Source organism: Megalopta genalis, chromosome 3 (assembly GCF_051020955.1).
Source record: "Megalopta genalis isolate 19385.01 chromosome 3, iyMegGena1_principal, whole genome shotgun sequence".
In the NCBI taxonomy this organism is placed as follows: Eukaryota; Metazoa; Arthropoda; class Insecta; order Hymenoptera; family Halictidae; genus Megalopta; species Megalopta genalis.
In genome coordinates, this window is record NC_135015.1 from 23951215 (window position 1) to 23972472 (window position 21258).

Consider the following 21258-nt stretch of genomic DNA (forward strand, 5'->3'; position numbering starts at 1 on the left):
GAACTTTCAAGCGAAAACAATTTGGGATTTTGTTTATTTTAATTGTAACAATTACATGAACCACTGTTATAAGTTGAGCATCTGAGACGAATGAAATATTACATTACTTGCTTCGGTATTCTTCTCGCATCAGAAAAAGTTCGAACGCAGATTTCATTTTGGATTGAGAAAATCAAATAACATTGCATCTGATAAGTTTGCGTTAGTAATTTTCGTTCTAACATTGGATTCGTTTTTAAATGGTTCTTTTGCAATAAAGCGCAAGTGCTGTAGGCGATAGCGAGCGTTGTCATTTGCGTTTTATGGTACTATTTCTTGCTAATTAAAACCGTAATCTGTGTTCGAACATATTTTTTCATAACTGCCGCTTTACAAATAAATTGAAAAATCTTGTTTCCTTTAAATGTTAATAAACGCATTTAAATGTGTTCCCATAGCTGCTACGGTTAAGTGTAGAAGAAATTTTTCGAATTAAAAACCTGACAATGAGTTTCCTCCATCAAGTTCAGTTTCTTAAAAATGGAGAATGTTTCTCATTATTTAATTAATCTCTAGGCGATTAATGACTAACGATTACATTTTCCTAGGTTTCACGTGCTTCAAAATCCGCATTTCCGTCTACTTTCTAATTCCCGTTCAATCGTTTCACCGTTCCATCGGCGGAAACTACCGATTTATTATCTTCTCCTTCGTTGGATTTATATTAATTGTTAAATTCGTACATTTCATAATTAATTTTCAAGTAGTTCCTTTTATTAAATAAATGTTTCTTGAATTAGATCGACTCATATTCGCATTATACTGTGGCGTCTACATATTATCATAAGTTCTTCCGATCTATATATTTTATAACACTATCGACGGCAATAATAATATAAAGGAAAACAATGAGAAAGTTTGGAATTTGATAACCAGCAGTTTTTTGCACATATAGATTCCTATTTCCGCACTATTTCATATCGATTACTGGAAAAATGGTCTCCTGTTTCAAAAAATATATTTGAAAACGTAGGGGAACATACAGTATGCATACAACTGTATTTCTAATCTCTGTTACACGTACGTTCTTCGGAATTCTCGCATCTTTCCACTCGCATTCTACTCTTTATGTTACGGATGAAACGAACGAACAGATAAAATACCGTAAGCCGAAAGAAAAATGGGAGCGGTTATACCGGGCATTTATTGATCGTCCGATGCCGCACGACGCACGTACGAGTTCGTCCATATACGCAAGTCGTTGGAATCAGTTGGAGTTTTCGTCCGATCTGTTGCGACCTAAGGTCCTGCTGAGGTGCGGGTATATTTTGTAAGTTTCGCTATTAATCAAAGCAATCGTTTCTCAATGATCAAAAGGCACTTCGTACGTTTTCCTTTCGCATATTTGAAAAATTACATTGCCCATTTCGCTTCAGAATTTATCCGAAAATACTTCCGTAAATTACCCCGTTCAAATAATAATCAGTAAAATTCCTATGCATTTTGCACGAGATAATATTACAGAAATAGATACGCTCTCTGTAACCATCCATTTCGGGCGATCAAATCCGATCATACGCGGACGACTATAACGTTCGAATGCCGCATACCGTATACGGTATGTATACAGTGCATACATGTATAATACAGTATGCAGTATGCAGTATTCGGTACACCAGTATACGTTGCGCGCGTCACGACAAGTTAGTCGTCTGTATGTGACCGTACAATCGATCACAAAAATATTTTCATATTTAATAGTATTATTTCGATATATTGTACTGCTTTTTTTACGAAATGATAGTATTCGAAATAAAAAGAAAAAAATTGCACTTAAAATCGACGAATTCGGTTGATCTTGATTAGATTCGACGCTTTGCAGTTTCCTTCGCATCTTCTTAAATAAGTAAAACGCGAATTGAACATTTCTTTCTCTTCTTTCTCTCTTCGTCTTCTTTTTCCTCCCTTCGTCTTCTTCCTCCTCTCTTCGTCTTCCTCGCGTTGTTTCATTTTCATTTCTTCTTTTCCTCCTTTCATATCTCTATCTTTTCTTCCGTCGAATTGATTCTGAACATGTAAAGTAGATTTCAATGAACAAACGACGAGCTCCGCTTAAACCGATTTGAAATATTGTTTCCTTCAAAAGCCGTGTACCACGCGAAACGAATAATAATTACTTTCACCGAGAAGTAAGTTTTGGTAAATGAGGGTAATTCGGTGATTTCGTATCTTTTTTGCGAACAAGGTAGCTTTAATTAACACGTTGAATGCCACGCCGGTTTTACAGAAATTGTCCGTGGCGCCACGATGAATTGTCTTTTATGTGATACATATAATGTTGAAATATTATATGCAATAGATAAGTTACAGTGTATAAAACCATGTTTGACATGTTCATTCCGACAGGGGTCACTGTTTGAATCGACGATGGTAATAATACAAAATTTTAGATATTGACATTTGTTTGAAATTATATATATTTCTATATCAATTTGGGCGCGCCGGTCACCGGTGGCCCCCATGGCGTCGCCGCCAAGTTAAGAGCCGGTCACCGGTGACCCCCGTGGCATTCAACGTGTTAAAACGGAAATCTATTCCAAATTATTTAAATTTATTAAATAAGTGTAAATCGAAGGAAGTTGCAAGTATGCACTAGACTTATGATGTTCTCGCGGAGAGAACTTATGTTGTTTTGACGAGCGATCGTATACGGACGAACGATACGAACTCGATCTCAAACGCTATAACTAAGAAAATGAGAGCGGCTCTACTGAATATGCGTATACCGTATAGGCGTATAGGTCGTCCGACGCGAGGTGCGAAGTTCTGACGTGCGAGGTCGTACGAGTTCGTCCGTATACGCAGCAGCACGCAGGTCGTTGAAATCAGCTCGAGTTTTCGTCCGATCTACTGCGAGTTGCAACAGTGGCAACCGGCGTGATCCAGGATCGTTCGTGCGAATTTCAACTTCTTTGATATGGACAATGAGAAACTGATACTCACAGTGTTTTCGCATCATAATTTGTGGGACACGAGTAGTAAAAATTACCATAACAGGGACATATCACGCCAAACATGGAAGAAAATTAGTAAAGAAATGGGTCTGAATGGTAAGTACCTATTTATATTATCTTTAAATCTAATCTTCTTCCGTCCTTCAATATAATGTATACAATCGATAGCTGCGAAGTTTTTACCTTTCGGAGTTAGAAAAAGTTCAACACGTTGGAATTTATTATATGTGGTACTTTTAAAAAAAAAAAAGTTCTCATATTATAAGAAGTCTAATAATAATATAAAAAAGAAGTCTTGAAATTCGAAATTTTTGGTTCGGATGGAATTAACGAGATTGAAAAATACAAATTTTTCTACAATAGGAACAGATATTTTGTTAAGTGATATAAAAAATATTTTCAAACGTTATAACAGATATTACTTAATAACATCAACGTTTACTTAATACTGAACGATTATGGAAATAATTTCTGTAGTTGTAACTTTAACTTATGTTATGATTTTCATACCGTTTCTTTTTAATTTGTAAATAACATTACACGATATTGTTAAAGAAATTTAACAATACAATAATTCGGTGTTTTATTTAGTTTACAGGGACTTTGTAACAAACGTTCTCAAATCAAATTTTATTCCACAGAACTTTGAATGTACAAATTTCTAAAATATCTATTCCATGAGAATACATTTTGAAAAAATACTAAAGTGGTGATACAGTTATTTTCGTAAAACTTTCACAGTAACCAATACTTTGTTAAACGAAACCGTGTAAGTTCGAACAAAATTTGTTAGAAAATGGAAGATACCTGTTTACCTCGAGCCCTTTCATACATACTGGTTTTTTTTCGTGAATCAATTTATTAGATAGAAAACTCAGATGTACTTAAACTCAACACTAATGGACACTGCCGAAAGTTGACTAAGAAATGCCACCAATTTCTAATAGATGTCGTTTGCAGTATAATGGCCGGTATCAACACTACCTATGTATCCATATTGCAGAATACAATTTATTAAAAAAATATTTATTATATTATATCATATATAGCTTTTATTTCCGTTAAAACAAAATGATTAAAACAAGTCTCGTTAAAATCTGAGGGCAGACTCGTTCTTTACATATTCAAGTTGAAAAATTACAAATTTCTAGCTACGAAAGAAATCCGATGACTTCGTCGAATGATATCTATTATTATTGTTTTAGTTGAAGCGGTTAAAACTCGATGGAGAGGTTTACGCGACACGTTTCGGAGGGAATTAAAAAAGATCCCAAAAAGACGTTCAAGCGACGAAGGAGGAACGCCAGTAAGATCATCCTGGCCGCATTTCTCCAGCATGTTGTTTCTGAAGGATCAATTCACGCCTCGGAAATTTAGCGATAATATCCTTGAAGTAGAACTGAATGAGAATCCATGGCAAACGACGCATACCGAGGAAAGCGAAGACAGATCGGAAAATCTGTTAGCAAGCGACGCAACCGAATACGACATTAAAGAATGTGAAATCGAAGTGTCGCAATCGAGAAAACGTCGAGCACACAATGCCGAGATGTCTGTTAAAAAGCGGCAGAAATCCGAGAAATACAATAGCTACGAGAAACTGCTGGACACCGAACAGAAACAATTCATAGAGTTAAAATCTGCGTGCCAATCGAATCCGCAAAATCACATCGACGATGCCGACTATCACTTTTTACTAAGTTTGTTGCCCTATCTGAGAAAAGTTCAAGAAGATAGGAAGTTGATAGTGCGGACTAGATTGCAGCAGGTCTTTTGTGACGAAGAGGACTACCAGCGTCGATCGTTGAAGTTCTGCGAAAACCCAGCGTCGGGAACGTCGTCGAATGATTTAACTTTACAGTACTGAGATTACGGCGACCTCGACGAAGAAATACGAGAAACACGAGAAATCTTTAATTTCATATTTTCCATCATGTACCAATAAATCAAAATAATATTCTATTACCAATGCTGCTTTTACTGTCTACTTGGACTAATGATAAACCTTGATGCACAAATGTATATGTCTCAAAAATATTTAAAAATCAATATTACAATTGAAATCGAAAGGAAGAAATATTTGAAAAGCTGTGGGAAGTCATGGCAGATTGCCCAGGAATGAGACAGCTGTTGTCGGCCTCTGCCTTTGTTGCTATGTGTGCGCATAGTACGTGTGACCTAAACAGTCAGCTGACTGCAGCGAAATTAGCGCGGTGGAACAAAAGTGGAACTTCCAATTTTAAATTGTTACTAATCTCGTAAATGAGACTTGAACTAATTTGTGTAGCGGTATGAATGTTTTCAGATTGTTCTACATATTTTTGGAATACTCTGTTGTTCCTTAAATGTTGCCATGCCCGTGTAGATATATGTGAAATGCATACATATATCTGTTATACAGATTGCGTGAGTGATCTTTCAAGGAAGACGACGTTACATATTTGTCTAGAATACATAGGTGCGTGTGATTGTGATTGTGTGATGTCGTGCATAAGCATAGGAGAGACGTCTTCGTTAAGTCAGCTGATGTGGCATCAATTTTAGACGTTTCCTTTAGAAGCAGTAAACAAAAGCTAAGTAAACTCCAATTATTATTTACCACATCCACTGCATACGAAAAGTTCGTACAATTTTGTATTTCTCAGAAAAAGAAGATTTTCCTATTCATTTGCTATTGCAAGTTTTTCGAATTATTTCATTAGACTACTTGCAACAAGAATTTGATTTTTTGTACGTCGATTACATTATTACGCATCGATGAACGGATGCCGTTAAATAGTACAGGTGATAATGTAATAAGCGTTTAAATTCATAAAGAAGAGTGTGTGAATAGAAAATTAGGTTATGATTGTTGTGTACAGAATTATACACACACATGTATGTACATACATATGTATACGCCAAGGAGTTGCATGTAAAATGGGATCGTGTAAAAAAGCTATTCGTATAAAATAAATGAATGATCTGGTATATGTAGATTTCATTATTTACATGAAAAATCCTTATAGAATTTCGATGAAGTAAAGTTTTTGTAATTTATGAAAATTTTCAAATGAACGTTCTTTTATTATAATCTTGCAGATTTGTTATGTCCCATACGAAACTGAGAGCTTTGCAAACGATTCATGTAAACGTAGATAACAACGATTATAAACTACTGAGATACGGTAACATTAAATATTTCATTTTAGAAATTGTTAAAATCCATTTACATCCACAATACGTGTAATGATGATTGTAAATGTAAATTTTACAAGATTAGAAAGTGTTTATCACGAGTAACGAATATCGATGTAATCTGTTAGATAGCTGTGGTCTTTTCGCCCGGGAAATGTCAAGCTATCCTTATAAGATAATATGCGTCAACATTATTTTAATGATAATTTTCGTAAATACATACCATATGTATATGTTATGTACATATTATTTGGATCTTATATAAATGTATTACGAAAATCGTTAAACTGTACTGCGAAAATTCCCGGAATAGAAAAGTCGACGTCAGACGGGCAGATTTTACGAGATACAATACATACAGATCGAACACACTCATTTTGAATGTATTCATCGATAACGCGTTATTATTACACCAAATTATTAGCACACCAAAAACTGGCGTCCATCGTCGTCATCTTAAACCCTTTGAAATCACCCGAAACTGTAACAATGCGGACTTGTAAATAATTCTCGAATAAATGCAATCATTTGCAAATTCAAGTGTGTCAATAGTGATTTTTAGCCTCGACAAAAAGAGGTGATATTACACGTGGCTATCAGCTGATGCGTGCGCCTTCGTGGTTTCCAGACTCAGTTAAATGATGTAGTATGTTTCGTCAGATAGAGATGAAACTTTTTCAAATGTGTTAACCGACCGACAATAATTTAAATGTGTCGTGTATTGTATCGTGACCGTGCAATATCGTAAGTTTTATTCCTTTCGATATATTTGTTCCGATTAGATTAGAACGTTTTTCAATACTTTGTATTTTTCATTATTTCCTATAAAATTTGATCTATCATCATGTTTTACTGGTAACTCAATTATTTTCTTCATTTAAACATTAATAAAATAGGTCTCTCAAATGAAACTTTATCACATGATTTCCGCGTGATTTAAATATTCCATTTAATTAACAATTTATTAAAGTCAGTGAAGAGTACTTACATAATATTACTCATACACTTATACATCATATATATATATATATATTTAATATGTACATACATATAGTATTATAATGAAAGCAAGGACTTCACTGTTAGATTACAATCAAACACATTTATTATTTTTTAACAGACAATGAATTAATTGTTATTTATAATTAATATATTTAAGAAAACAGGTAAGTTGAATAATTATTTACTTTACATATACTAGTATATTTAAGTTATACATATATTTTATCTGTATATGTATAGTTACTGGACATATTTTTCTCATTTTATTCTAAAGACACAGAACATGAAACAATGGCAGACAAAACAAAAAAATTATCACGTTGGTATTTTGGTGGGCTTTCGTCTGCAGGTGCTGCTTGTGTTACACATCCCTTGGATTTATTGAAGGTATTTTGTTATTAAATTTATGTTAATTGATATTACATAAAAATTAGTATTTAATTCTATTCTAATAATATTTGTAATATATTCTAAAAATATGTAATAGTTTTAAATATGTTATAAAAATATATCATTGCAGGTGCATTTACAAACACAGCAGGAAGGCAAAATATCTGTAGTACGATTAACTACCAATATAATACAGAAACAAGGAATTTTGGCTTTATACAATGGCCTTAGTGCTTCTTTGCTTCGACAACTTACATATTCTACCGCCAGATTCGGAGCATACGAAGTAAATTTATTTACGTCACATCTAATTTTATGTTCAAGTAATTCAAGAAAATTTATTTTATTGATCTCTTGAATATAGGTAGGTAAACAAACGTTTGAAACTCCCAATAAACCTATGCTATTTCATGAAAAATTACTACTGGCTGGTTTTTCTGGTATGATCGGAGGTGTTCTTGGAACACCAGGAGATGTGGTTAATGTACGCATGCAGAATGATATAAAACTATCACCAGAATTAAGAAGAAAGTAAGAATATACAAAATACTGTGGACTATATTTTTGATTTATTAGGTAATATTTAATATTATTTCAGTTACAAGCATGCTTTAGACGGAGTGGTGTGCATAATTCGACAAGAAGGTGTATCTAAAATATTTAGTGGCTGTTCCACTGCAACATTAAGGGCTGCATTAATGACTATTGGACAACTGAGTTTCTATGATCAAATAAAAATTATAATGTTGCAAAGTGGTCATTTTGTAGATAATCCTCTTACACATGTGTTGTCGAGTGTATGTGCTGTAAGTATATGTAAATAATAAGTTGTCAGATAATTATTGATGCAAAAGAAACTATTAAAAACATGAGATAGAAAACATGTTCAAAGTTCTATCACATCAATGTAACATTTAATTTAATTTCTATAACCTATATATGCTATGTTTTTCTATAATATTAATAACATATTACAGTTACAAGAAAATCTAATGACTAGTCAAGTACATGCTTTGTTTCAAGGCATCATGTTCATTTTAAATTACTATGTACTAACCAAATATTTGTTCAAATTTAAGGGTGCTATAGCTACAACTCTCACACAGCCATTAGATGTATTGAAAACTCGTGCAATGAATGCTAAACCAGGAGAATTTAAGGTAATGTTTAATTTATGTATAGAAATTAAAAAATGCTAAATTATATAACTCTTTTACAGAACCTTGCAGAATTATTTTTATACACTGCGAAGCTTGGACCAACGGCATTCTTCAAAGTAAGTTCACTTATTATTTTTATTCATGTTCTACTAAATTTTAATTTCAGTAAATCAGTATACATTTGGAAGCTCCAATTCCGAAAACTATATAGAATTGTTCTGACAGTTTATGTAGATATACTTAGTGCATTAACCTGTAGAAGCTATAAATAGGAATGTCTACAATGAAAGCTACATTGAAATAGACTCTTTATATTATTACACACCCAGATTTATCAACAGTGTTCATTTAACCAAGAAAAATTATAAAAGCATAAAAAAGACAATAATACATTTATATTTAGTAGAATGCTTTCAAAGATTCTTATCAACATATCTCGGTATATGAATTCTTTAGTTTTATTGTGATATATTTTCCAGAAATTTGTATTCAAATGTATACTAGACAATATGAAAAGATCATAGTTTAGACAAACATATTTTTGTCAAAATTTGTCAAATGTAAAATCAATTAATAAAAAAAGTCCAAGAGTTAACAAGTATGTAGTCTTTAATGTTGTATTAATGGTCTGGATAATTTACAAAATGTATCTAGTTTACTATGATATATGATTATCGTACGATTTTAAAACAAAATTCGTTTAAATATTTCTTCATGATTTCAATAAAACCACTATTTTTGTAGTGGAACTTGCGTGCTTTATGACGAAATTTTGTCGAGAATATCTACTGATGTTGTGAAACGACAGTACAATATCACGGTGTTAGCTCATACTTGTTGGATAGCAAAATGATCTCGAATATTCAAGATTAGTTATTCAAACTTTATCTTAAATTCAGTTCTTTACATAAGCACGTACTCACGTGCATATCTATTTGAACATGTGATCCGGTGATCCATCTTCTCATATTCTATTAGTTTCCTTTCGTTTCGAACAGTTACGTACATACAACGACGATCGTCGTCTATTGCATGAAATTTTCACATCAGACTCATCTTTAAAAGATTACTTCTTAGTTCTGATTAAAGTGTAGTTTCTTTTGTTTTATTTTAGAAAATATTTCTGGTCTGTACACATTGCTTCTTTTTCCCGGTAATTTTTATTGTTTCTACGTTGCCAAATCATAGAACTATGCATATATGATATGTAAAAACTCTTCCCTCCTTCCTGCTTCGTATACTTCTTCATTTCCTCTCTATCTGTTCTCATTTTATTCCTCATCTTTGCCTTTCTTTTTCCTCTCCTTTCTCCCTCTCTCTTTCAATTTCCCCTACACATTCTTTCATTAGCTTCTTGTTGGAGTGTCCCGTCTTCTCTGTCATATTTGATACTTGTCTATAAGACTTTTACTCTAACTTCCTCACTCTTTCATTTCCTCTCACAATATATCGCACATTTGCTTCAAAAGTGACACAAGTCAAAAACATGTGTTTTTTTTAGTTATGTCCAAAACTTATGCTGCAGAAACGTGCATGAACCAATATCGTCCTAAGTGTATATTTTTATCTTTACATATTCGTAATTTAAATTTACACAATTTACATTCAGTAGATAATAACGTCAAATTAGATAAACTTTCTTCAGTCATTATAGATAGTAGTACATAGATTAGTGTTTATTACTTTCAATTTAGAGGAACTATGGTCTGACGAAGCAGTAGCGATTTGAATAGTTAGTAATATTCTAAATAAAATGATTTAATACCGCTTCTGCCACACATGCTTCAAGATTGTTACTCTAGTTGTTCTTTACTATAGATAGAAACTATAAATAACATAGTCTCCACACGAGATGAAGTTTGTTTGTTCTTACGAATAGCGATCAGATGGAATAATTGTAGTTTCGTTATTGGATTCTCGTCTTCTCGACTTTGTTGCTGGACTTGCTAAGAACCAGAAAATATCCACATGTTTTAGGTTTTAAGGCTTAGGGAATGCAACGTGGTGCGTCAAGCCGTTACGCAATTCTCAAGTTTTACTCGCCACTCGCTCATAAACATTCCTGCGTGTCAACTAATAATCAGAAGAATCCATATATTATTGTAATCATCGACCACCAGCCACCGCCTGACAACAGTTTGTTTTTTACTTGTTAATCTTATCGTCCCGTGTTCCCCGCTTTCAGGTTCTTTCAGTTCCAAGTACCCGGCTTTATTGATGATCCCTATCACAAATCCTAGAAAGCCTGAACAAAGCCAATAAACAATTTACTACTAATCTCACGGGACAGGAAATTACAGCAATTTTATTAGCCATTCCTAGCATTATTTCTCGAATTACCCTAAAGTGGTATTGCGAGACTAGGATTTTAAGATTAAGATTAAGAATGCAAACTGTGATCTTTTCATTTGTAATCGTGCGTCCATTAGTCTGAATTTGTATTGTTCAAAATATGATTAATATTTCTTATTCTAGGGCTATGTACCTGCGTTTATCAGATTAGCTCCGCACACTATTCTCACTTTTGTCTTTTTGGAACAACTGAGGTCTAATTTTGGATTTTATCCAGTTCAAAATTCAACAGCCTAAACTTGAATTATTTTCTGAGAAGCACAAAATATTTTTGTATGCCAAGTTATGTGGAAGTATTGAAATGCTCTCAAACATTTGAAAAACCAGGTGCCACACAGTTCGAATTGTGTCATCTTATAATTACGTGGTTAAGGACCTATAGTTGATAAGAAAAAAATATGAATCATCCAAGATTCGAATCTTGCTCCGGCTCTAGTAAAACTTTTATTGGCTAACCCTTATTGTTAGTTCTTTAGGTTGCATTATAAGCGAATTTAAAAAATGCAAAATTTTTAACTGCACTAAACAAATGACAAGTTATAGCCTTGAGTGAAACATTTACAGAACTAGTAATTTGCTGAGATAGCCATAATAGTGGATTGCGAAAATCCTTCATTACAAACACAGGCTGGCTGTCAGCATTATATTGCTTTTGTTCACTTTGGGAACAATATATACTCCATTTATCTCAATTTAAAATCTGATTAGACGTTACTTTCCTTTTTGGTAAACAAAATTCACAATTTAATATGTCAGAAGCTGAGTTTGTAAACAATGCAATACGGATTGCAACGATCCCTCGAAACCTATAAATATTGGTTTAGTAGAACAATAAATGTGTGCCATTTTATATTTTACGTAACTATGTACGTATGTATAGGTCTCCAAAGGGATCACTTTAACTAACTGCTACGAAAAGCTAATTCTCAAGATTTCCAACCACAAATCTATTGACATTTGATATATAAATATATCGAAAATGATCTATGAATTTCACTTGAATAAATTCTATTTTTATCGTACACCTTTTGCGCTGTTAAAAAAATCACAGCTTATTATTAAATGTTCAGTAATATTTGGTTCAGATAAATGGAGTCATGTTATATTTACAGTTATATTATTTTTAATCGCTTAATTTTGTATAAGATATTGTATAGGGAAAAATTGTGAAAAATTTTTAGATCTTTTCAAGATGACCATTTACAATCGTAAATAATTATCCATGGCATTTGAAGATATGTACCTGAAACGATGTGTATCATGGATCAGAATATTGATTCACCCTCGTCGAACAGAAACATCTTAATTTCTGTAACAAATTCATTCAATTATTTACCAATGTATGAAATTTGATGTAGGTATAAGATACATACCTATAACAAAAGATCATTCCAATCGATACTGTAGTTTGAATTTCGTACTGCGTGAACACACGTTTCTGTAATACTTTCTAAAACATCCTAAACACAAATGTGATTCAAGGAATTGCGTCTGGTTACAGTCTGGTTTCAAAAAAACAAGTTGAAACACGATTCTAAATTCGATTGTATCGGAATATTAAAAAATTGTAAAAATGTAAAATTCTGCAGGGTTCAACAAACTATATCATTTTACGCTACAATTTGTTCGTTGCGGCGTAACCAAATTAAATATATGAAGTAAGTTGATTGAAGGTTGAATATACTTTGAAATAAATTGTAAATATTTCGTTATATTCAGTGTTCAATAATCTTACGTTAAAAAATGCGTTCTTTTTGCAACGATAGCGAATGACGATTCGATATATCGATATGTACAAAAAGGATTTAGTGTATTGTATGTACATATACTAAGAAAATTGAGGCATACAATGATAGAATATAACAGTATATACTTTTTACTGTTTTGGTGCTCTTCAGGTCTAAGATTTTTTAGAGATTGCACGAAACGTAAGGGCCAAAGCTTATATCGCACGGACAAGAAACGTTGTTTTCTGTTACTTTCATAATTATTGGAATAACATATGTAGTTGCTGCGCCTTTTTATCAGTTAAGTTGAAAATAGCTGCCGTACAAAATAATACATTCCATATGGTAACAAGCGTTACTATACTATACTTAAGTACCAATATACTAAATACATACAAAACTTTGTACTCGCATACTTAATTGAGCGATATTTAAAGAAATATTTTTACAGTTTAAGAAACTTTTGATGCGAACATATGTATGGAAAAGGTATTTATTGCGAATTTTATTTATCACAAATTATTTTCAAATAAATATATTTATGTAATTTATGGAAATAAAAGAGTGCTATTGCAAACTAATTTTTCGATTTTTGTATTATTATTATTATTGTTATTAATAATATTATTATTATATATGTATAAAATTAAGGCTTTTCTCGAGAAAAATTACATTGAAAAAAATAATACTATTGTATAGGAATAATGTGGCGCGTCTGGCCATGACATATTAATTCCACTTCTCGTCAAACTAAAAGCCACGCTTACTTGGCACATCTTCCAACCCCCAAAGATCGTCTTATTTTTTTTTCTATAATCTTTGATATATCTGCCTATTTAGTAATTAGTTTGATGCGATGCACATGCATACCTAGCGATAATAATAATATTACATTAACGAAATTATAAATAATTAGAACTATAAGAAACGACAATTGTTGGTAAACAATTGTATTCGCAGTTTCACGAGACTCCGTATTAACCTCTAGCTGTTATCAAAATAAAAATGAGATGCGCAGACCAGCGATGTTTCGCCGTGCTTTACAATTGCATTCCATGGCTTTTTATTTTCAAAGTGGCACGTTAGTACTATGAGGGAGTATTGTTACAATTTATATAATACTCTACAAGCAGAGGAAAACTCTCATGATATCTACGAGACGTGATAGTGATTTTTGACAAATGCTTGACTATGTTTGAAGGCAAGAGAGGTTCATACTTTCTGCTGATAATGCAGAAAGCACGCGGTAAACGACAATAATAGTCGCGTTTACGTTAATACTTATATCCAGATAAAGGACCAGTAAAAAATATTGAATATAATAAAAGCAACTGGGAATACAATTCTGCTACGTCTGTCGATCCATTGAGCAATTTCTTGCGGGGTCATCGTCGTGAAGTTATGCAACTGGGCCAGAGTTGCCCTTCTCGAAAAAGGTTTCGGTGGCGAGGTATTGTTCACGGTCACGATGCTCCCGACGGTGCATTCTTGATCCTTGTCTTCGTCGATCTTCACAGACGGTATGTTCAGCGTACTCGGGAAACTCTGAAAAACAGCGTTTTTAATATGGGCACTTTTTACTTGATGAAAATTCGAAACAACATCTACGTTGGAAGCGACGCTGCTTCCTTCTCGTATTAAACTGACGTGTACAGTGAGGTAATTTTGGCTCGTGTAATCTTGATCGGTGGTGCTGGTAGCGTTGTCGAGCGACGACCATGATCGTGATCGTTCCAGTCCAGTTGTGTTCTTCTGGAACTGTTTGCGTGCCAATTTCGGGGTCAACGTTGACTTCAGAATATATTTGCTGTTCACCTTCTTCAGCGGCACATTTTTCCTGCAGAAAAAAAATAGATGTCAACGATCGAATTACAATAATAATCGTATGTAAAGCGTATCCTACTTCCGTCTGTAGATCGTATTGACGAATGCGAATTCGACCATTGCTGCGAACAAAAATATCGTGCATCCCAGAAACCATACTTCACTGGCTTTTATGTAGGAGACCTTCGGCAACGAATTTTCTAGTTTCGACGCCAGTGTCATAAACGTCAAAATGGTGTTTGTTCCTGAAGATATGAAAATGGCCATTGTAAATAATAATATGAATAATAATGATAATGATAATAAATATCACGCGTTACCTAAAACTATTCGTGGCGGACTCGCATCCATGTGCAACCAAAAGGATACCCAAGAAATCACGACTATCAATATGGATGGTATGTAATAGTCCATCATAAAGAAACCCATTTCACGCGCGAGCTTAAACGTGATATTAATCGTGCTAAAGTTGCCAGCTGTAAAATGTTTATTATATGTTTCTATTATTATTTATCTATTATCTATCTATCTATCTATCTATTTATTATTATATTATATTATATATTATTATATTATTATTATATATATTATATTATATTATATATTATTATATTATTATTATATATATTATATTATATTATATATTATTATATTATTATTATATTTCTAACTTATTCTAATTTAGAAATCAATTTTATAACATCATCGAAGGGTTGCCCCTTTGGCCCCGTTGATAAGTAAATAAATAAATAAATAAAAATGAAGCAAGTGAAATAAAGTCGAAACGAAAAGATACATACCAAAATGACCGTAATGCTGTTGCGCAGTGGTGTAGAGCACTTCCGACATATTCACCCACTTGTCGACAAGTTTGTATTCGGTCAAATGTAACTCGTCCGCTAGTATTATCGGATCCTGATCCCAAATCAGCATCATGTCCTTCACGTTGTACGTCCCTGTAGGGAAAAATTCCATTCATTCGTAGGAACACTGCGAGAGCTAGAATAAAATAGCCGACATTGTGGTAGCGGTACAACAACAACAATGACATCCTACAGCTTTCGAAGATCAGCGGACATTCCTGGACATCGAACGGAAATTTTTCCAACCTGAGACCACAATTCAGTGTAACTTGTAACCTGGAACACGTACGTACGTAATTGTTAGTAAGAATTTATTATCTCGCTATAGTGAGAGATCATCGATCAACGTGATAAACGAGAAACTTTCAACAATAAATATAGTATATTGACGATAATAACAAACGAAATGAAAACCTGGTCGATTAATAATAATAACAATAATTCTGTAAATTAACATTAGGTATCATTACATATCTTTAAAAATTATGCGAAGCAAAAGAGAAGCAAGTATATATTATATTTGTATAATAAAATTGAGAAGAAAGACTAAATAAAATATTGTGTATATTTAAAAATTAGGACACTTGTTTTTCGTTGCTTCTCACAAACCTGGTGTTTAAAGTAACGACTCCCATTGGATCTACAGAAACGAGTAGATCTTTAACGTTGTTCCCTACCAGGGCTGAACTTCGTTCGTTGGAAACATAGACGGCTGGAGTCCATATCAAATCGTGCACGTGGTGCCCGCCGTATATTTGGTTCAAGTGAGGAGCAATATCTGCGAATTTTAACCTATTGTCCAAGTATCTGTATTGCAGTATCATGTGAACGTCAAATTGCTGTAATCACAGTGTTTCACGTGCGTATGGAACAGAGAACCTGTTAGACATACTAAATTACGTGTAGGGCAGGCTCGGAGTCAAAAGCAACGTTCTGGATCATTCGAAATCTACCATAACCGTTTCACTTTTATTCATTATTAACACAAGTCCAGATAAACCTATTTTGCTGTTTTTCTACTTTTCTATTTTACTATTTTGCTATTTTGCTGTTTTGCTATTCTACTAATTTGCTATTCTACTATTTTGCTATTTTGCTATTCTACTAATTTGCTATTCTACTAATTTGCTATTCTACTATTTTGCTATTCTACTATTTTGCTACTCTACTATTTTGCTATTTTGCTATTCTACTATTTTGCTATTCTACTATTTTGCTATTTTACTATTTTGCTACTCTACTATTTTGCTATTCTACTAATTTGCTATTCTACTATTTTGCTATTCTACTATTTTGCTATTCTACTATTTTGCTATTCTACTATTTTACTATTCTACTATTTTACTATTCTATTAATTTGCTATGCTACTAATTTGCTATTCTACTATTTTGCTATTCTACTATTTTGCTATTCTACTATTTTGCTATTCTGCTATTTTAACAAGATACTATATTAATATATAATAGATATAATAGATAACATAAATCGGTGAAACAATAATATCAGACGGCCATGTAAGATTTTGATAGAGAAATAGTTAGTTTTGAGCCGAGCCTCTACCACTTTGAAGAGTAAATGCGCCAGTTGTAAATTACAATCAATTATTGCGCGAATTACCAATGTTTTAGCCATGTTCGACTTGATCGTATAGATGTAAGCTCTGACGTAGACTTTAACCGGGTCCGTGGCATTAATTTCACCGCGCGGCCTGGCCATTTTATCGTAACGGCAAGTGTTCGTCAGCTCTTGTATAAGCTCCGTTTGTGTCATAGAATGATCGTTGCTCAACTTCGGGCAACTGTCCAATCTATCGAAAAAAAACGAAAAATCACATCGTTCGAACTCTGAAGGTATCCTCCTCTCCTCTCGGTCGGGTTTCCAAGACTCCGGTGTCTCCGTTACATTTCCAGGAAACGAAAAGGTAAAAAAAAAATCTACGCGCGGGAAAGTGTAGCAAACAAGCGTATCACGTGCCGGCATGTACAAAGATAAAGGAAGAAGTTCTTTCGAAAGAAGAGCCTTGAATTTCAATTCCAGCCGTCACACCGCGCAGAGTTCATTGTTGTTTTGTATCTATGTATAACTATGCGCATGACATGATGCAACGCACGTGACTCCTCGCAATGCGAAAGCTAATTTTTCAGCACACGATCTCCACCGATAAACATGGAAAAACCGTCGCACACCATTAATTATTTTTAATCGCGAGCGCCGTCCGTCGTTCCGTCCAACTTTGCATCCCCGACACACACACACACACACACATACGCGTTTCCGCAGTGTCGTTGAAAATTTTCATGGAAATACAAATGACTTCCGAGCTCGAAACAAAATGGTGTTCGCGTTCATTTAAATAGCTGCAATATAAAATAAATATTTGAAAGCCTCGTGGTGCTCGTTTGTTATGATCTACCGATAATTTTTCGTTAAATCAATTTTCCTCGGACACGGTGTCTGTCGCAACGTGATTAACTATCGACAAGGACTCTCAAATTAGTTCCGCAGCAACCCCGATGATTTATACACGTTGTTTCACGCCGAGAATACGGGTACGTACATTGTGCCAGCTGACACACGCGAGCGTTCAGCACAATTCATGCATACACCAACCACAGTAGAGTAGTTCCCGATTCGAATTGCTACGAAAGTAGAATCGCTGCTTGATGGTCAGACGCGCCACTCGATTCCTATTCGACAAGTATCGCCGTGTATTTGTTCAACCTAATTTTCCTCCTCGCGACCGCGAATGAGAAAAATATTATTCTACATTTTTGTGATACGCGTGTCTGTACAGGTGTTTTATATGCGCATCCACAATTATATACATATATTTATACATCTGCACGTATTGCACACGCTCGCGAGTCCGGAGTAGTAACGTCGTGTCCCGCGACGAGGCACGACACGGGCATAATTAGTCGCTTCGTGGAAAGCCATTTTTTACGGAAGCTAATATACGTATTTGCATGTCAAAAACCCGTCGAAACTGACGAAAGTTCGGCGACAATTCCGTTAATGCGGTATACATATAAAAGTGGCGGAGATCAAATTGTTATACACAGTACTCCTTCGTGCTTCGCGCTATTTTTACTCATTCTCTGATTGTTCGAGCGAAGAGAATGAAATTGGCAAAGTGAAATACAACGGATAAGAATGAAACGAAACGCTGCACAAGATCGAAAATATCGATACAAAAGTGAAAGAAGTGTGTACTGACGGAAGAAAAGAAACGAAACGAATGGTTGAGAAAACTATGATGAAACTATATATATATATATTGACAGAAGTATTTCAGTATAGTTCAACTAACGACGTAATATATGATGATTGTTATATTTTATTTTTAATTTCGATTCTTTATTTTATTTCAAATATCTTTCATTATATATTTGTTGACTATTAAACTCTTTATATTGTGTTCTATTTTAACTTCTGTATAGACATATATATGTGCATAGCAATGCTATATAATAATAGCATACACATATATATAGGGTTCATCCCCGGAAATTCTTAGAATCAACCCCCCCGCGGATACGGCGGTTTCGCTGTATCCGATTGCCGACTCTTATTGCGCCACCCTGTACATTGTTGTTCCAGGTAGCAGTGTCTCGTAAGACCTGCGCTATAAACGATTTAATCTCGCTTTGAGAAAACTTTGTTCCGCAGATTAAAGAGGCCGCTATTTGTCCAAAAAGTATATGTACTCCGTCTGCAGCCGCGGAGAGCCTTCGATTGCGGGACGTTGGAAATGTGTCGCGCGATTCTTCTTCGACGGAATTTGCAATAATAATTTGTGTGCCGCGCGAATAGCACAACAACAGGGAGAAGGAAATAAGCGATGCGATAAACTAAATACAATAAGATAGGAAATAAGTGATGCGATAAAAAAATACAATAAGATAAATAGAAAATAAGTAATGCGATAAAAAGATATAATAGAACAGAAAATAAGTGGTAAAGTCGACGAGGTGAAGCGAAAAGGTTGAGAAAATAATAGAGAAACGATACGGTAAAAATTTGTTGAAACAATAAAAAGAAACTTTGTCATCTCTAAAATATCACATTTAACGATTCATCATTTTAACCATCTATTTTGTGCTCAACAGATTTTGTTGATGTGCTCCACACAACACTTAGGAACGCTCCGCAGAGCCGAATGAAACGAGAATATCCGTTAATTGCCGGAAACAATATCTCTTCGAGCCTTTAATTTACGTTTGCTTTACTTTCGCGAAAGAATGGCGCAACATGGGGATCAGACTGATTCCCATGTCTATGGGATCAGAAATTCCAGAATGTGAGACTTCCGAATAGAAAAACAAAGTCCGTTCGAAATCCATAGGAAGGAGGCTCTGCTACTAATTCCAACCACTTTCGTCTTATCTACCTAAACACATTTAATTTATAGGATCAAACATGCAAATGTTTGTGTAAGTTATCTTTCTTAGAATCGTGCATCATCGCAACTGAAAACAGAGAGTTTTCTTTTATTTTTCTGCGGTACCGCACAGCTTTCTGTGGCACTCGTTTTCGTTTATACTCGCAACAACAAATTGGCGCGTCTTCGAATTTTCACGGATTTAACGCGCGTACATACGCTGTTTTTTTGTCTTCATTCATTCGCTTATGCCAAGTCGTTTTTCTCGATGAATCGCGTTCGAATAATAATCGTGAATCAAACGGAAATTCGACGATGCGAAACGAACGAAGCAACGCGCATATATTTGAAAAATAACATTAAAATTAAAATTTCGATTTCGTCGATAATAAAATAGAATAAAGTCGAATGGAATAGTCTTCAAATCAATCGATCGTCGCCGTCGCAGCAATTGACAAGCTATAAAATGAACTATCCTAAACGCTATTGATGCTGTTGATTTAATGCCAGGACGACGCCGCGATTACCATATTGTATGGTTATAGTGAATGAAAAATCGTGGCGTTAGAAAAGCGTTAATATATTGTTGTAGATCGCGAGTAGATTTACAAATGAGAACAACGCATTCGTAACTTACATGGTGGACGAGGTCAAGTGCAATATGTGCACGAGATAAACAAGAATTCCGAAGGCATGATCTTTCCTTCTTAAAAACGTTTTAAGTTCCATCATCACTGCTTTACTAACAAACTCGGACTAATTCACTGGAAACCAGACATTACCCAGCTATTTCTCCCACTCGCGATTCGTTTACAATGCTACATTCAGGCGTTTGCATATGATAGGGAACACATGATGGTACAGCAAACAATAAATGCACGGTATAGTTGGCCACGCATTAGCATCTTTAATATATCGCTGCATGGCAAACGAAATTATTAATCGTATATCTCTTTCGGCGATTCCCGCGACGCACGGTCGTCCACTGAAATTATTCGGACACCTTTTCTCGAACTATTCTCCACACAACAAACAAATATTTCAACGACGCGTCTTCTAGATCCAACTTGTGTATACGTGTTGACAATTTTTTAACGGTAAAATGCAATACAATTATCAGTCCGTATATATAGAGATAAAAAAAAAGAAGTTGGAAAAAAACGCGAGGCTTTTCACTTTGTTTTGTCGTTACGGCTAATAGCAAAATTACAAAAATGCACGTTAGTCATCATCTCCGGGAAATTCAAATGACTGAAAATTATAGCTTTAAAACAGTTATATTGCTTTGAACGATCTTCGAATACTTTTTTATGCGTTTATGACAATAATGGGTTAATAAAATTGTAATCAGTACAAAGGCTTGTAAACGATAGTAATTATAATAATAA

The 21258-nt window shown here is 34.1% G+C and overlaps 3 protein-coding genes and 1 long non-coding RNA gene across 10 annotated transcripts; 2 read left to right on the plus strand and 2 right to left on the minus strand.

The window, feature by feature from the left end:
• Positions 1-4: 4 nt before the first annotated feature.
• On the minus strand, positions 5-6530 carry LOC143259187 (uncharacterized). 3 transcript variants are annotated; one of them, XR_013033018.1, is made up of 2 exons: positions 6394-6530; positions 5-2046 (listed from the first exon to the last, which is right to left on the minus strand). It is a non-coding gene; the product is annotated as an uncharacterized LOC143259187 (long non-coding RNA). The 3 variants fall into 3 exon arrangements; XR_013033020.1 differs by lacking the exon at positions 6394-6530 and adding an exon at positions 3801-4204; XR_013033019.1 differs by lacking the exon at positions 6394-6530 and adding an exon at positions 2983-3049.
• Positions 2793-4958, plus strand: LOC117221943 (uncharacterized). Its single transcript, XM_033473305.2, has 2 exons — positions 2793-3089; positions 4199-4958. Exons 1-2 carry the CDS (start codon positions 2957-2959, stop codon positions 4858-4860), a joined length of 795 nt encoding a protein of 264 aa, XP_033329196.1. The 5' UTR covers positions 2793-2956; the 3' UTR covers positions 4861-4958.
• A 232-nt stretch (positions 6531-6762) lies between the features above and the next one.
• On the plus strand, positions 6763-13382 carry Dic1 (Dicarboxylate carrier 1). 2 transcript variants are annotated; one of them, XM_033473302.2, is made up of 8 exons: positions 6763-6914; positions 7447-7559; positions 7693-7848; positions 7927-8093; positions 8161-8368; positions 8642-8722; positions 8782-8838; positions 11198-13382. In XM_033473302.2, exons 2-8 carry the CDS (start codon positions 7464-7466, stop codon positions 11309-11311), a joined length of 879 nt encoding a protein of 292 aa, XP_033329193.1. In that variant the 5' UTR covers positions 6763-6914; positions 7447-7463; the 3' UTR covers positions 11312-13382. The 2 variants fall into 2 exon arrangements, with proteins under 2 accessions (XP_033329193.1, XP_076376545.1); XM_076520430.1 differs by lacking the exon at positions 6763-6914 and adding an exon at positions 7318-7336.
• LOC117222067 (pH-sensitive chloride channel 2) lies at positions 13279-20906 on the minus strand. 4 transcript variants are annotated; one of them, XM_033473542.2, is made up of 9 exons: positions 20508-20906; positions 17107-17296; positions 16098-16327; positions 15682-15764; positions 15426-15581; positions 14946-15101; positions 14705-14870; positions 14455-14638; positions 13279-14346 (listed from the first exon to the last, which is right to left on the minus strand). In XM_033473542.2, exons 1-9 carry the CDS (start codon positions 20600-20602, stop codon positions 14083-14085), a joined length of 1524 nt encoding a protein of 507 aa, XP_033329433.2. In that variant the 5' UTR covers positions 20603-20906; the 3' UTR covers positions 13279-14082. The 4 variants fall into 4 exon arrangements, with proteins under 4 accessions (XP_033329433.2, XP_033329432.2, XP_033329434.2 ...); XM_033473541.2 differs by having other exon boundaries at positions 14449-14638; positions 20508-20905; XM_033473543.2 differs by lacking the exon at positions 20508-20906 and adding an exon at positions 18047-18852 and having other exon boundaries at positions 14449-14638.
• Positions 20907-21258: the final 352 nt, after the last annotated feature.